This window comes from Schistocerca cancellata, chromosome 2, assembly GCF_023864275.1.
Source record: "Schistocerca cancellata isolate TAMUIC-IGC-003103 chromosome 2, iqSchCanc2.1, whole genome shotgun sequence".
Classification (NCBI taxonomy): Eukaryota; Metazoa; Arthropoda; class Insecta; order Orthoptera; family Acrididae; genus Schistocerca; species Schistocerca cancellata.
In genome coordinates this window covers 358,051,415-358,069,427 of record NC_064627.1, presented here as the reverse complement: position 1 = coordinate 358,069,427, position 18,013 = coordinate 358,051,415, and the positions used below count along the sequence as shown (strand labels likewise).

The following is an 18,013-nucleotide window of genomic DNA, read 5'->3' as shown; positions in this document are numbered from 1 at the left end:
TTACTGTCATACTTTCCTCACAGCATATCTGTGGTTCCATTCCTAGATTTCATTGTTCACTAGCTCTTGTCATACATCTTGGTTATCAGCAACATGTTCCGACTGTCTGTAGATGATTTCACTTTAAATCTGTCTTGTATCCATCTCTAAAGCAGAATCATATTTTCCATTGGTTCATGTATTCTCTAAGTACTTCTGTATCTCTATAACAAGAGTTAGGTGACTGTGGGTGGAGTGTGCTCAAGGTTATTTTTGAATTAGGTAACTCCCCCATCCATTACACATAATGATAAGTGTAGGATACCTGAAAGTATCAGTGGAAGATCCAAAACAATGCACCTTACAGGTGGGAGTGTTAGAATCCTAGTAATTAGTTGCCAAAGATTCACAACCAAGTGCCAGAGTTCAAAGTTCTCCTGAAAAGCAGTGGAGCTCACTTAATGTTAGATACAGAAGGGAAGTTAAAATCCAAAATTGATAGCAGACAAATTTTTTTCGGAAAATTTAAAGTGTAGATTGAAAGGATAATGCTATTCTAGTGGGAAATGAAGATGGTGTATATGTTACAGTAAATAAGAAACATAAATCTGTTGGGATGTAAGCTGAAGCAGAATGTTAGATTTTTTGTGCAAGATTCAGTATCAAGAATGTACTTAAACTTATAACTGGATCCCTCTGTTAACCACTATATTCACACCAAATGTAACCAAAATTTTTAGAGGAAACTTCGGTTTGCTAGTAAGCAAGTTCCTCAATCATACCATCATCATTGGAGAATACATCAATCATCGAACAATCACTTGAGAAAACTACATATCGTACATGGTGGGTGCGACAGTATGTCCTGTGATACATTAGTAAATGACTTCTACAAAAAGTGCCTTCAACAGATGGTTTGGAACCCACTCCTGATGGAAATGTATTGATCTACTGGCAAAAAAATAGACCTGATGTCTTTGAGGATATCCACGTTGAAAGTAATATCAGTGAAAATGGGGCAGTTGTACCAGCAATGATTACCAAAGTACAAAGGGCAATGAAAACAAATAGAAGTATTTATATGTTCAATAATATTACGGAAAGGATAGTCGCTACTCACCATATTGAGGAGATGCTGAGTCACAGACAGGCACAACAAAAAGACTGTGAGAAAGTGAGTTTTCAACCAACAAGGCCTTCATCGGAAATAGACAAAACACCCACACACACACACACACACACACACACAACAAAAAAGCAAAAATGCAACTTGCATAAACATGACCAGTGTCTCTGGCTGCTTCAGCAACCAGCGACTGTGATTTGTGTGTGTGTGTGTGTGTGTGTGTGTGTGTGTGTGTGTGTGTGTGTGTGTTTCCGATGAAGAAGCTCACTTTCTGACAGTCTTTCTCTTGTGCCTATCTGCGACCCAGCAATTACACCATATGGTGAGTAGCAACTATCCCTTTCATAGTATTTGTTACATTCCATCCTGGGTTTTCCATTATAGTTTCAACAGAGCACATAAAAATGCAATAGTGTCACATCTCATGAGTAACTTGAAACATTTAGCTGTGGACAGGTGTATGTAGGAGCACTGCGTTCAGGTTCGCAAGACTTGTTCACCATGCACCTGACAGACATGCACCTAGTAAAACAGTTAATGGTGGAAGCATTGTAAAGAAAATTCTAAAGAAATGGAGACTACTAGATAACAGGTATAAAACAAAGCATAAGGCTATAGAGAAATGCTGAATGAAAAGCAAGATGACAATGCTTGGAAACTTCAACGACAACTGTAGCAGAATATTATTGAAGGATCTCTCACAGAACCAAAAGAAATTTTGGTTATATGTAAAGGCTGTTAGTGGTAGCAAAGTGTCCAGACACTCATGGACAAGACAGGAAATGAAACTGAAAAGCAAAAATGCTGAGCTCTGTTTTCAGATGTTTCTTTACAAAGGAAATCAAGAGTATTGCCCCATTTTAACTCATGTACCATTGTAAATATGAGTGATATAGACATTAGCATCAGTGGTGGTGAGAACCAAGTGAAATTTCTAAAATTGAACAAAGCTTTGCTGCCCAATGGAATCTCTGTCAAATACCATACCAAATGTGTGGCTAAGTTAACCCGTCTTGTGAATAATCTACTGTAGATACCTCAGATAAAAACTAGTGCCCAGTAGTTAGAAGAAAACACAGGTTACACCCATCTCAAGGAGGATAGCAGAACCAATCCATATAACTGCTGTCTGATGTCCTTGATGGCCATTGATATCAAGAACAGAATGACCTTCTCCATCCCAATCATCATGGATCCTGAAAACATCGATCTTGTGAAATTCCAACTCACACTTTTCTCACATGGCTGCCTGAAAATCATGGACTTCCTGAAAGCCAGGCAGAAACAGTATTTCTTGACTTTCAAAAAACACATTTGATTCAGTACCATACCCTTGTTTATCACCAAAAGTGTCCTGGTATGGGGTATCAAGTGAAAGTTTTGACTATATTGAGACTTTCTTCATAGGGATGATGCAGCATGTTATCTTGGATGTAGAAATAACTTCAGGTGTGCCCCAGGGAAGTGTGTTCTGACCCTTGTGTCGCATCTGGGTGTAACCATTTGTAGGCATATGGAATGGAATGATTACATAGGCTCAGTTGTAGATGAAGTAGGTGGCAGACTTTAGTTCACTGTAGAATACTAGCGAAATACAATCAGTCTACAAGAGAGGTTGCTTACAAAACGCTCATACAACCCATCCTAGAATATTGCGCAGGTGTATGGGTCCCTTACGAAATAGGGCTAACATGCAATATATAACATGTATAAAGAAGGGCAGCATGAATGATCATAGGTTTTCTGATCCATGAAGAAACTGAACTCTGGCAGATGCTTGAAGGTAAATCCAGTCTGTCCCAACAAGGCCTACTTAACAAAGTTTCAGTAACCGGCTGTAAGTGATGAATAGGAATATACTACAACCCCCTTCATATTTCTCCCACAGGGATTGCAAGTACGAGGCTAATTACACCCCCCAGAGAGGTGTTTAAGTAATCATTCTTTTGCACTCCATATGTGAATGAAACAGAAAGAGTACCTAATAACTGATACAATGGAAAGTACCCTCTGCCATGCCTCTCTCAGTAATTTGCAGAATATGGATATAGATGTGGGTAACAATCACTGTTTGTCATCTTACCCAAATGCCAAGACCACCAGTGACAGAAACTGTCATGTACAATGCGAATGCCTGCTTACAGCAGAACATCAGTGTTGTGAAATTTATTCTTTATGAAGTTTGCAGAATCCTACCTAGGACAGCACAGTTAAAAATTCTTCAACATGATGTCTTGCATTGTAAAGGTTGCCTAAGGTTCACTGTTATATAGAAACAATATACAATGTGCAATATACTCAACACAAAACCTGACATTTTTCATTTGTAATTTATTGTCACATATTCTTTTTCATGGGTGTAATCATAATAGCAACTCACCTCATAATCGCAGTTGTGAACTGGCATCTGGTAATGAATTTCTAGCTGATATTGACATACAACAAAAAGTTTTTGACTATTAATCACAAGTACATAAAGCTGTCCACTATTTACAACATAATGTCTTTTAAGAACAATGGATGTAAGGCCAAACTCTCTGCAGCCACCTGATAAACAGTTGGTAAGTTACTGGAGTTGTAATTCAGTATGGACTACAACAGCAGGACCATCAGCATGTAGCATACCATGTTATATCCACTGCAATCCCTTTAGTTATTGCTTTAAGATTTGAGAAGTGTCCTCCCAGTTCTTGTGTGCAAATAAACCACCTGAGTGCAGCTATAAAAAGTATGTGTGCAAATAAAGCACCTCTCTGCAGCTATAAGAAGTATACTTCAGATATTGTGCGGAAAACAAGAAGAAGAACTCAGATCTTATAGGAGTTAGTGTACAGCATCATTTGAGGCCTCTGTTCATGAAGAAAACATAAAATTTGCTGCTGCTGGTGAATAAGTGAAAAACATTCTCCAGATTGATGACTATGATGGGAGTGGCTTCTGTTGTTTGTGATATTTTTCTTGGAACTGACAGAGAGAAATGATAAGCACACAGTGACTTGACCAGTTACAAGCCAAACACGTACTCATATGAAAGTTCAACAAAATGACTCTGGCAGATTCATTTATGGCAATATTTGGGAGAAAAATTCCTTGGTAGCTGCTATAGTCATTTCCTGTGCCATAAAATAATAATTTAGTGTTAATCAAGTTCTGTTGAATATAATCCTTTTTCCAATATAGATGATGAAGCACATGGAGTTGTGAAAGCAAGCAGATTTTTTCAAACAACACAAGAGACCCACAATCTGCCAGCAAGTCTTTGTCTTCACTGAAATCGTTCATGGTTTGGGCTTTCGTAATTGATATTTTTGGAGATGGCATCAAGAGTGTACAAGATCACCAAACACTCAAAATAATTTATCTTCTTTCTTTGATCTGTTATGTTCTTGATTAGCTTGGATTTTTGAGCAAACATTAATAATAATAATAATTATTATTATTATATTAATAATGTCAAAGAAAAGTTAAAATAAATTGTCAGGATAGAGGTTCTTTTTATTACAGTGTAGTACGACTTGGAAGAAGGAAATGCTGTGAGTGGTTTGGGATAAAACCAGAAATATACAAATTGGTGTTTGCAAATGTTATTGAGAAATCTGTGGTAACATGATAAGAAAATCTGTTTCTTAGGATCAGTGTTTACTTCAAAGAAATGCAGTAATATTGCTCAAACACCTAATTCAATCACCAAGCTATAATCACTCCTACATGCTAAATGAGGGACTGAATAAGAGAAACCAGAAATCTTAAGCAGATAAGTGTGCCTGGACACTTGAAATTAATCATTACGTCCTACATTGATGCTCCAACTCAATGGGCTCCACACGGAATATACTTTAAAAAAATTGTGAATGAAGACAGTAAAAATGCCGAACATTACAAAATAAATGAATAAACTAAAATTACAGTAAAATTATTGATCTAATAATGGATAAGGCTGCATGAGGAAATCTAAGTCTGTGCATGTTTATGTCTCCCAAACAAAGAGCTTTCAAGGTGGTCAATTCTTTTTCATCCACAGAAAAAGTATGTATTATACTAATAAAATATCCTTCATTATTTATTGAGAACACTTCACAAACAGAGTAAAAGCTTAATCTCCAACTTGTCTTAATTTTGAATCACTCTGTGAACTATAATTGAGGTCCACAAGTGCACTGCCCACAAAAGTAAGGTATTCCGGTTTACGTCCTCTTAAAACACAAGCATCTAACATGTAATGGAAAATCCAGAATGTAATGTAACAATATTATGAAAAGGAAAGTTGGTACACACCATAGAGTGGAGATGCTCAGTCACAGATAGGCACAACAAAAAGACTGTCACAAAAAAAAGCCATTTTGGCTATTGGCACCCGCATGGCACCATCTCATGCCAACCTATTCATGGGCCACGTAGAGAAATCCTTACTAAAAACCCAGAATCCTAAATCCCTCACCTGGTTCAGATTCATTGATGACATCTTTGCGATCTGGATCGAGGTTGAGGACACCCTATCCACATTCCTCCAGAACCTCAACAACTTCTCCCCCATTTTGTTTCAACTGGTCCTCCTCAACCCAACAAGCCACCTTCCTAGATGTTGACCTTCACCTCAAAGATCTCTACATCAGTACCTCCATCCACATCAAGCCTACTAACCACCAGCTAAATCGCCACTTTGACAGCTGCCACCCATTCCATACCAAGAAGTCCTTTCCATACAGTGTATCCACTCATGGTCATCGCATCTGCAGTGACAAGCAGTCCCTGTCAAAATATACTGAGGGTCTCGCTCAAGCCTTCACAGACCATAATTATTCTCCCAACCTTGTACAAAAACAAATCTCCCCTGCCTTATCTTTCCAGTCTCCCACCACCTCCCAAAGTCCCACCATCTCCTTGTAACTCAGTACCACACAGGACTGGAGCAACTGAATTACATTCTCCACCAGGGTTTCGACTATCTCTCGTCATGCCCTGAAATGAGAAATATCTATCCTTCCCACCCCTCTGACTGTGGTTTTCCACCGTCCACCGAACCTACACAATATAATCATCCATCCTTACTCAACCCCTGTTCCCAACCCCTTACCTAATGGCTCTTACCCCTGTAATAGACCTAGATGCAAGACCTGTCCCATACATCCTCCCACCACCACCACCACCACCTACTCCAGCTAGGTCATTAACATCACCTACCCCATCAAAGGCAGGGCTACCTGTGAAACCAGTCATGTGATCTACAAGCTAAGCTGCAACCATTGTGCTGCATTCTATGTGGGCATGACAACCAACAGGCTGTCTGTCTGCATGAATGGCCAGTGACAAACTATGGCCAAGAAACAAGTGGACCACCCGGTTGCTGAACATACTGGCAAACATGATATCCTTCATTTCAGGGACTGCTTCACAGACTGTCCCATATGGATCTGTCCCACCAACACCAGCTTTTCTGAATTGCACAGGTGGAACTTTCCCTGTAATACATCCTACGTTCCCATAATCCTCCTGGCCTCAACCTTCGTTAGTCACTATCCTGACCCATCCAGCCCCTTCCCTGTTCCCATTCCAGCACTACACAGCCATCATTCCGCCATCAGACCCAGTCTTTTTACTTCTCCCCTTTTCCCCTGCCACCCCTCTCCACCACTCCCCTGCCCTCCGTCTAACCTGCAGCACTTCACTGTCCGCCATCCCACCATACTATCCCCATCCCAGCCTCCTCCATACCTCCACCCATTCACCACACCCATCATGCAATGGTGCTGCTGATCGCAGTGTGCCTATGTTCGACTCAGCATGTCCACTTCTTCGCTATATGGTGAGCAGCAACTTCCCTTTTTAAAACATCTATCATGTCGAGTATAATCCTAGAGTTAATTTTACATGAGTATGGGAAAAATTTCATATCATTTTATATTTTCTGTCTATTCTTTGAGTAAATTCATGATGATGTTTCTGATGGAGATAGAATTAATATATAACCCTTTGTTCATTTCAGCTTGTTGTAATGATTGGAATCAGGAAACTTTTGGACTTTGTTTTCACTCAGCGTGAACTGAAAATCCTTGATGATGTTATGCCAGAAATGACAAGAAGGCATGCAGAAGATCGAAGACAGCTGGAGTCTGGAGGAGAGGTTAGTGTAATACCTGCATGTTCTTTATTATCTGGAGCAGTAATTGTCACAAGAAAGTGGTAAAGTTCTTTCTGTCCATAAAGTTACACTGACATCCGTTTTCTCTTCTTTCTCTTTATTTCTTAGATATCATTTGCCCTTAACCTCATTACATTAACTTCAGTGTTTTTTTATGATGGCCTTCTTCAGTACAAGAATTTTATACTGATTTTATTATAGGCTTCAATTTTACTCTTGGATCATCCATGTTTTGCCTTCACTGCTGTGTGCCTAAAGTTGTTAGGGGATGGGTATAAGCTAGTAGTAGTTTTATTCATGCAAGCACTCTGTCATCAGGCCATGAGTGGCCTACCAGGACCATCTGACCACCGTGTCATCCTCAGTGGAGGATGCGGATAGGAGGGGCATGGGGTCAGCTCACCGCTCTCCCGGTCGTTATGATGGTATTCTTGACCAAAGCCGCTACTATTCGGTCGAGTAGCTCCTCAATTGGCATCACGAGGCTGAGTGCACCCCGAAAAATGGCAACAGCGCATGGCGGCCTGGATGGTCACCCATCCAAGTGCCGACCACGCTCGACAGCGCTTAACTTCGGTGATCTCATGGGAACTGGTGGAACCACTGCGGCAAGGCCGTTGCCTTTATTCAGGCAAGGGTCACTTTTGTATGGGCATTGTATATGTTGCAGTATTTCAGTTCAAGAACAAATACATAATTCATATACACAGGCATTTACATAATTAAATCTATTTTGACAAGGATAGGATAGCTGGTCAGACATGGCCTTGCAGTAGTAATCATCCCAGCATTTGCCAAAGTAATTTAGGGAAACCACAGAAGACCTACATCAGCATAACTTGACAGGGATTAAAGCCTCAGACTTCTCAAATAGAAAACCAGCTCTATTAAAAATAGTGCAAAATCTTGTACAAAACTATTTTGTTTACAAAATTCTTGTAGTTAAGTTATTTCACAACATAAGAATCTCATATTACTCTCTCTATTAATTTCTCAACACCTATCCCTCTACACATTACACATACTATCACCTGACATCAGGACCATGACAATGATGTTTGGTTTCCGTTTTGAGTATCACAGCTTCATATTTCCTTGCCTGTACAATTACATCAGTATGCCTCCATAAAGAGTGAAATATTGAGCTCATAAAGAGGATAAGACGCTGTACTATCCATTGCAGAGCTTTAGTATAACATAGGTGTTAGTGATCTGTCTTGATATTGTCACTTTGATAGAAGTCATTCAGACTTCAAAGAATTATTAAAAGAATTATAAATTACCTATAATTTTTATAAAATTTCTGTCGCACTCATTTTTTATGCCCTATCGTATCCATGAATGAAAATCTATTAGATTTGCATATTAGTAATTAATTTTAATGAGAAATCTGCTGTCACTGTAAATACTGTATTCACCTACTTAGAAAAGTTGTGGTATGTTGACTGTTGGGAATAGCTGAAGTGGTAAATGCCAAATGGCATTGGTTGGTACTGACTGATTTCTGGTTGCAGCCAATGTTAGATGGTAGACAATACTGTGTTTTTATGATTGAGTTTTAAATCATCTTATTCACTTGTGAAATACTCGTAGTTTTGTCTGCTGGCTAAAGTTGGTAGTGCTGGAAGGGACTCAGCTATATCCATCAATCAAGTGTTTGGAGTACATCTATAGTAGTGGTAATTTAAAAATTAAAATGAAGCAAGGATTATTCATTATAGTAGAGCCATTCTGTCAATGTGTGCAGATGAACACACAGTGTAATGACCCAACCCAGTCATTGATTTATGTAGCCTCATATCTTCTAAACTGTAGCATCCTGTGCCATTAAGACAAATGGTAATGGTACACTATTGTCAGTGTGAAATATTACAGCAGATGATAAACTCCTCCTTTGCTATAGATGGTCGTATGTTATGATTTAACTATTTTGATACTTTTATCTTTCAGTTTTCTAAAAAATGTCAAAGAGAAATGGTCCTTTGTCAGATAATTTAAAGACTTTTTTAAGATTTTGAGTGCTTCAGTAGGTTTTGAATCGTAGAGGAAAAATGTTGTACAGCTCAGTGATATGACAGGTCTCTTCGGAAAAAATCATTTCTCATAATTTGTTCCTCTTTCGTAAATAAGACATGTTTTTTCTTCATAATGTTCAGAAATGCAAAAGTTAATTTATTTTCTCATCTCGTACTTGTAATCATAAAAATATAGAAAAGTATATAAGATAAAGAAGAACCTATACTGAACTCCAAATACAAAATTCCACATACAGAACCATCAACTGGATGCTATGTACAAAACTTTATACACAGAATATTTTTGTACATCTTAAAATTAGGCTTCTAGATTTCATTCTGGCACAACTTGATACAATAAATTAATGGAATTAATTTACTCAGAACTGGACTTTTCCGTGAACAGTGAAGCTTCACACAACAACAGTAACTGCTTGGCCAGGTCATTTTGATTTCATATTTTGTCAGTTTTATGTAAAACAGTGACAGCAAGATTGTTTGATAAATGTATCTGGAGAAGGGTAGAAAATCTGCTATGATTAGTGCAAGTACAAAGAATCAGGAATTGTACAGCATACACCAATGATCCAAAACATTATGACCATCTGTATAATAACTTGTTATTCCACTTTTCAAACACAGCGCAACAGAGATTCTACATATCATGGATTCTACAAGTCCGTGATGAAGTTCCAGAAGTATGTGGCACCAGATATTGACGCACAGGTCAAGCAATTCCTGCAAATTAACGGGATGGTGGTTTACAGGCATGCACCTGATGCCCAATATGTGTTCTAATAGGTACAGATCAGGCAGACTTTCTGGCCAAGACATCAATGTGAGTTCACTAGAATGCCCCTCAAACCACTGTAGCACGATTCTGTCCTTGAAAGATGGACAGTTATCCTGCTGGAAGATGTCGTCGCCATAGAGGGAGACTTCATGCATGAAGCAATGCAGGTGGCTCTGCGTTAATGTTCAGATAGTTTACAGCTGTCATGTGATGCCTTCATTTACCACCACAGATCCCATGGAAGCCCAAAACATTGTACCCCATAGCACAATTCTGCCCTCACCAGCCTGCATCTGTGGCATGGTGCATGTTTTCTGCAGCCTGGCTTGACCTGATGTAACAAGAAAATCGATTCATTTGACAGGCAACACATGTCTATCGATCCATGGTGAAAACTCAGTAATGCTGTGTCCACTGCAATCATAGCTGATGATGTCATTGGATCAACACAGGAACACGTAGGGGTTGTGTGATGTGGATCTCCATGTTCATGGCACTTGAACGGTGTTCTCTGAAATGCACGTGCTGGCACTAGCATTACACTTTGTTTTCAGATCTGTCACAGATTGCAGCCTATCCTCAGTTAGACCATGTTTGGGATCATCCTACCTCCATGTTTTGTGATGAGATGTGGTCGTCCAATACATACAGCCTTCTCATTATTTCACCATCCTTTAACCACTTTCCATAGGCATTCATTACACTAGTATGCCAAAAGGTGACCAGCTTCACCATTACAAAGATTCTCATTTCCAACTGCAGTGCCACAGCAATGTGCCCTTTGTCAAAACACTTATATCAGTGGATTTCCACATTTGCAGCCTGTATCTTTGCTGTGATGACAGCCCATTCATGTCTCTTCCACTTACATTCTTTCCCTACTGCATCACATGCCTGAAACATCACCAGGAAGTGTTCAACCAGTGGTCGTGATCTTTTGACTCATCAGTGTGTATGAGGAATCTAAGAAAGAAGAGAAGACAAGAAAGGTAGGGGACACTTCCTATGTAGGAAATGTCCTTTTGGAAGGTGCTAGTTGTTCACCCCAAGAGAGGGAATATTCATAAATTTTGCAGAAAGTATATTGTAGAGCATTCCCCCAACAGCCTGAAAGTGACCGGCACATGCAAAAATTACTGACAAAAGATTAGCCTCATAATACCCAGTCTTAAGTTTGCCAAAGATACTCTTAAACCATTATTTATTTTTCTTTGGACACCAACTCATTATTTCATTTGTACTATACAATAGCTTAATTTTCCTGATAGGTATATTTAACTATTCTGGTTTAATACTAAGCTCTTATGCTGACTGGTTGCACTTTTGAATCCTGGTTTCACATTTTTCACTAATACGTCATTTAGTGACTGTGGCAACTTAAATTATGTTACAGGCCAGTGTTTGGTGCAGATCCCTACTTCTGCAGTCAATGCATTACCATTTACACCATCCATACGTGTTTTGTGGATCAACTCAAAGCCTCAACTTGCCACAGGCTCCTTCCTTTTTCTATCAAATTTCATGTTTGTTGAATCACATCTGGTGCTGTTAAATGATCTTCAGACCACTTACAGGCAGCCAGTAGAGTTTCACCTTTAGTATATCTATAGATACCATCGCCATATTTGAATGAGAAATTTTATATACTTCCTTAGAATTGTTGTTTTTATTACCTTTGTATTTTAAGGCATAATTAAATCACCAACTCTGTTGCTGTTTGAGAACACTTTAATTCTCAATACCACTTGTATTCACCAAACATCATAAGGCACACAAAATGAATTTTTACACTGCAATTTAGCATATACTAGTTTGAGATGGAAATAAAGTGATGAAGTACTAGCAGAAGTAAAGCTATGTGGGTAGCTCATTAGATTAGATTAGATTAGATTAATACTAGTTCCATGGATCATGAATACGATATTTCGTAATGATGTGGAACGAGTCAAATTTTCCAATACATGACATAATTAAGTTAATTTAATAACATACTTAAGTTAATATAACAACTCTTTCATTTTTTTGTGTTTTTTATTTTTATTTTTTTATTTTTTTATTTTTATTTTTTTTTTTTAATTTATATCTAAAAATTCCTCTATGGAGTAGAAGGAGTTGACATTCAGAAATTCTTTTAATTTCTTCTTAAATACTTGTTGGTTATCTGTCAGACTTTTGATACTATTTGGTAAGTGACCAAAGACTTTAGTGCCAGTATAATTCACCCCTTTCTGTGCCAAAGTTAGATTTAATCTTGAATAGTGAAGATCATCCTTTCTCCTAGTATTGTAGTTATGCACACTGCTATTACTTTTGAATTGGGTTTGGTTGTTAATAACAAATTTCATAAGAGAGTATATATACTGAGAAGCTACTGTGAATATCCCTAGATCCTTAAATAAATGTCTGCAGGATGATCTTGGGTGGACTCCAGCTATTATTCTGATTACACGCTTTTGTGCAATAAATACTTTATTCCTCAGTGATGAATTACCCCAAAATATGATGCCATATGAAAGCAACGAGTGAAAATAGGCATAGTAAGCTAATTTACTAAGATGTTTATCACCAAAATTAGCAATGACCCTTATTGCATAAGTAGCTGAACTCAAACGTTTCAGCAGATCATCAATGTGTTTCTTCCAATTTAATCTCTCATCAATGGACACACCTAAAAATTTGGAATATTCTACCTTAGCTATATGCTTCTGATTAAGGTCTATATTTATTAATGGCATCATACCATTCACTGTACGGAACTGTATGTACTGTGTCTTATCAAAATTCAGTGAGAGTCCGTTTACAAGGAACCACTTAGTAATTTTCTGAAAGACGGTATTGACAATTTCATCAGTTAATTCTTGTTTGTCAGGTGTGATTACTATACTTGTATCATCAGCAAAGAGAACTAACTTTGCCTCTTCATGAATATAGAATGGCAAGTCATTAATATATATTAAGAACAACAAAGGACCCAAGACTGACCCTTGTGGAACCCCATTCTTGATAGTTCCCCAGTTTGAGGAATGTGCTGATCTTTGCATATTATGAGAACTACTTATTTCAACTTTCTGCACTCTTCCAGTTAGTCATACTTGCCCACAAAGGCAAATGTCCCATGTTTGAGTCCCAGTCTGGGTAATAAAAATTTTAAGCTTAAAAAACCCTTTGATTCACTTGTGCATTTCTTATGCACTTGACACATTCCACATCATAACAGTTACTGTCAGATTGATCAATGGAGCGCATAACTAACTAACTAGGAATATGAATGCAAAGTATTTAAAAATTTTATCACTTCAATTTGAAGCAAGAGCGTAATACATCTTGCAAAATAATGAACAACATTACAACTGGTAATTGATTACACACAATTATTTGCAGCATTCATGTATTTAGATGCATTATATGTTTCATTGAGAAAAGAAAACACAGGCAGGATATTGCTTACAGCCTTTACTCACCTATAGTGGATCAGTGCATAGAACACAGAAACATGTAACAGTAAATAGCATTCACACTAGCTTTCAAGCACTAGCTCTTTTTCTAGCTAAAGTACACTCATTCACATGCACAAACACATGGACACCCAAATATACGCTCCCTTGGCCGAGTCTGTATTTTGCAAGTAAATGTTCGTTTTGTTTCTAATCAAACATGTTTCACCTAATCATGCCATCCTTTTCATGTATAATGGGTTTTTCTGTAGGCTCCAGTTGACAGAGTAGTGTTGCACACTCCACATGGTCTTGTTCACTTGAGGCAATGCTACAGCAAGTGAGAAACCATATGCAGTGCACAGTAGGAAACATATTGAAATGTACAATGTAACTCATCAATTAGAAACATGTAATGTGGGTTTCTAGTGCCTGCAGAACAACCCATGGATGTATGAAAAAAATAGAAAAATGAAGACAACTGATGATGCCTAGCATGAATAGGCAAAATATGTTTGGTTGGCTACAAAATAAACATTCTGTCACAAAAGACGGAATTTTTCTTATCTACATGGTGAACATAATTATATAATTGAAGTAGCAACTTGTTGGAATTGGATGAACAAAATATTTGTTACATGTGTTGGCAGTGAGCTAATGTGTATAGATCTCTTTTTTTGCCTGTTACATGTATTCTTAGATATCTATGCTACAGTTTCTATGTTATATGCCTTTGTAAAACAGTGTTTCTCCATCAACATTATTTTAGCTAGATATCCAGAGATCACAGGCCTACAGACCATATGCTGCTTCCACACACTGCCTCCATTTCTTCCTGTTTTATGTCCGGTTCCTCCAGATGTCTTCAATCCCCAGGGCTGCTAGGTCCTTCAGCAGGTCGTCCATCCAGTGCTGCCTTGGTCATCCAATGGGGCATTTGGTGTTTGGTTTCCCCTCTAGTGCCATCTTCGCCTGTCTTCATCTGGCATATGGACTACATGGCCCAGCCGTTGTATTCTTTTGCTCTTTAGCTTCTGTAGGATAGTTGGTTATTACATCAGAAGGTAGATCATTTTACTGTGCAAATATACACTGAGGTAACAAAAGTCGAGGGATACCTCCTAATATCGTGTTGAACCTCTTCCTGCTTGGCGTAGTGCAGCAACTTAGGTGGAAGTTCCCAACAGGAACACTGAGCCAAGCCACCTTTACATCTACAACTATATCTACATGGATACTCTGCAAATCACATTTAAGTGCCTGGCAGAGGGTTCATCGAACCACCTTCACAGTTCTCTATTATTCCAATCTCATATGGCGTGCGGAAAGAATGAACACCTATATCTTTCCATACGAACTCTGATTTCCCTTATTTTATCATGGTGGTTGTTTCTCCCTATGTAGGTCGGTGTTAACAAAATATTTTCACATTCAGAGGAGAAAGTTGGTGATTGGAATTTCATGAGAAAATCCCATTGCAACGAAAAACGCCTCTCTTTTAATGATTTCCAGCCCAAATCCTGTATCATTTCTGTGACTCTCTCTCCCATATTTCACAATAATACAAAATGTGCTGCCTTTCTTTGAACTTTTTTGATGTATTCCTTCAATCTTATCTGATAAGGATCCCACACTGTGCAGCAGTATTCTAAAAGAGGACAGACAAGCATAGTGTAGGCAGTCTCCTTAGTAGGTCTGTTACATTTTCAAATTGTCCTGCCAATAAAACACAGTCTTTGGTTAGCCTTCCCCACAACATTTTCTGTGTGTTCCTTCCAATTTAAGTTGTTCGTAATTGTAATACCTAGGTATTTAGTTGAATTTGCGGCTTTTAGATTAGACTGATTTATCGTGTAACCAAAGATTAACAAGTTCCTTTTAGCACTCGTGTAAATGACCTCACCCTTTTCGTTATTTATGGTCAACTGCCACTTTTCACACCATTCCGATATTTCTTCTAAATCATTTTGCAGTTTGTTTTGATCTTATGATGACTAAACGATAGCATCATCTGCAAACAACCAAAGACAGCTGCTCAGATTGTCTCCCAAATCGTTTATATAGGTAAGGAACAGCAAAGGGCCTATAACACTACCTTGGGGAATGCCAGAAATCACTTCTGTTTTACTCGATGACTTTCCGTCAATTACTACAAACTGTGATCTCTCTGACAGGAAATCACAAATCCAGTCAGATAACTGAAATGATATTCCATAAACACACAATTTCACTACAAGCTGCTTGTGTGGTACAGTGTCAAAAGCTTTCCAGAAATCCAGAAATACGGAATCGATCTGAAATCCCTTGTCAATAGCACTCAACACTTCATGTGAGTAAAGAGCTAGTTGTGTTTCACAGGAATGATGTTTTCTAAACCCATGTTGACTGTGTGTCAATAGACCATTTTCTTCAAGGTAATTCATAATGTTTGAACACAATATATGTTGTAAAATCCTATATACCCATCCACAGTAGCAAAAGTTGCCGATTCAGGATGTTGTGCGTGAACTGACCCCTCAATTATGTCCCATAAGTGCTGGATGGGATTCATGTCAGGCAATCTAGGTGGCCAAATCGTTCACTCAAATTGTCCAGAATCCTCTTCAAACCAGTCACAAATAATTGTAGCTCAGCAATATGACATCATTGTTTGGGAACATGGAAGTCCACAAATGGCTGCAGATGGTCTCCATGTAGCTGAACATAACCATTTCGAGTCATGTAAATACAGCCCACACGATTATGGAGCCACCAACAGCTTGCACAGTGCCTTGTTGACAACTTGGGTCCATGTGTTAACAACAGGTGATGTCATGCTGTTAACAAAGGTACTTGGATTGATCATCTGCTGCCATAGCCCATTAATGCCAAATTTTGCTGCACTGTCCTAGCGGATATGTTCATTGTAATTCCCACATCGATATATATGGTTGTTTCACACAATGTGGCTTGTCTGTTAGCACTGACAACTCTATGCAAACACCATTGCTCTTGATCATTAAGTGAAGGCCGTTGGCCACTGTGTTGTCCAAGGTGAGAGGTAATGCCTTAAATTTGCTATTCTCAGCACACTTTTGATACTGTGGATCTCGGAATGTTAAATTCCTCAACAATCTCCAAAATGGAATGTCCAATGTGTCTAGCTGCAACTAGCATTCCAAGTTCAAAGTCTGTTAAGTCTCGTTGTGCAGCCATAACCACGTAGGAAACACTATCACATGAATTGTCTGATCACAAATGACAGCTCTGCCAATACAGTGCCCTTTTTTACCTTTTGTACATGATACTATTACCATCTGCATATGTGCATATCACTATCCCGTGACTCAGTGTATAATCCTACACAACTGAGAAAGAATGGCTGCAAATATTAACAATATATGATAACTTATTCATATCCAGTATGTTGTCATTCAAAGAACAGGATACTTTTATCTTTCCCTTCTGTGATGAGGTTTTGAGAACCTTTATTCATCACAGTCACTTTCAGTCTCTGATTTGGCTCTGTCCTCCACTTTCCCCACTTTCCCATAAACCAAAAGCAATATTGATGCAAACTTAAACTAGAAACATCACACAAAAGACTCTCTAGAATGTTTAGCTTCAGTTGCTCTGGCAATAATAATAATAATAATAATAATAATAATAATAATAATACTGATGGTAATAATTGCAAGATTTAGGCACACAAAAATCAGCGAGTGAATATAATTCCATGTTTTCATTCTACATCTGCATATGTACTCCGTAAGCCATTGTATGATGCATGGCTGAGGGTATGGTTGTACCACTACTAGTCTTTTCATTTCTTGCTCCACTTGCAAACAGAGCAAGGGCAAAACGGCGGTATATATACCTCTGTATGAGCCCTGTTTTCTCTTAACTTCATTATCCTTACACAAAACGTACAGTGGAAGCAGTAGAATCGTTCTGTAATCAGCTTCAAATGCCAATTTTCTAAATTTTCTTAATAATGTTTCTCAAAAAGATCATCCCCTTCCCTCCAAGGTTTCCCATTTGAGTGCCCAAACCATCCCCATAATACCTGTGTGTTAACTGAGCATACATATCTCACATCCCACTTCTGAAAGGCTTTAATGTCTTCCTTTAATCTGATCTGGGGGGATCACAAACACTTGAGTACTGATCAGCAGTGGGTCTCACTAATGTTCTACAGGCAGGCTCCTTTAAAGATGAAGCACACTTTCCTAAAATTCTCCCAATACCTGCTGCAATCCTTACATGCTCATTCCATTTCATATTGTTTTGCAATGTTACACCTAGATATGAAATTGACATGACCATATCAAGCAGCACATAACTAACGCTGCATCCAAACATTACAGGATTGGTTTTCCTATTCATCTGCGTAACTTACATTTTTTCTGCATTTAGAGCTGGCTGCCATTCATCACACCAACTAAAAACTGCTCTAAGTCATCTCATATTCTGTAACAGTCAGTTAACGATGACATCTTCCCAAACACCACAGCATCATCAGCAAACAGCTATAGATTGCTGCTCACC

At 38.3% G+C, this 18,013-nt stretch overlaps 1 protein-coding gene across 9 annotated transcripts in view; it reads left to right on the top strand.

Moving 5' to 3' along the window:
• Positions 1-18,013, top strand: part of LOC126161747 (sodium bicarbonate cotransporter 3) — a 1,146,839-nt gene that overhangs the window by 1,062,914 nt on the left and 65,912 nt on the right. For all 9 annotated transcript variants that reach the window (XM_049917795.1, XM_049917789.1, XM_049917788.1 and 6 more), the window contains one exon: positions 7,089-7,226. In XM_049917795.1, coding sequence (XP_049773752.1) covers positions 7,089-7,226 — 138 coding nt within the window. The remainder of the gene's footprint in view (positions 1-7,088; positions 7,227-18,013) is intronic.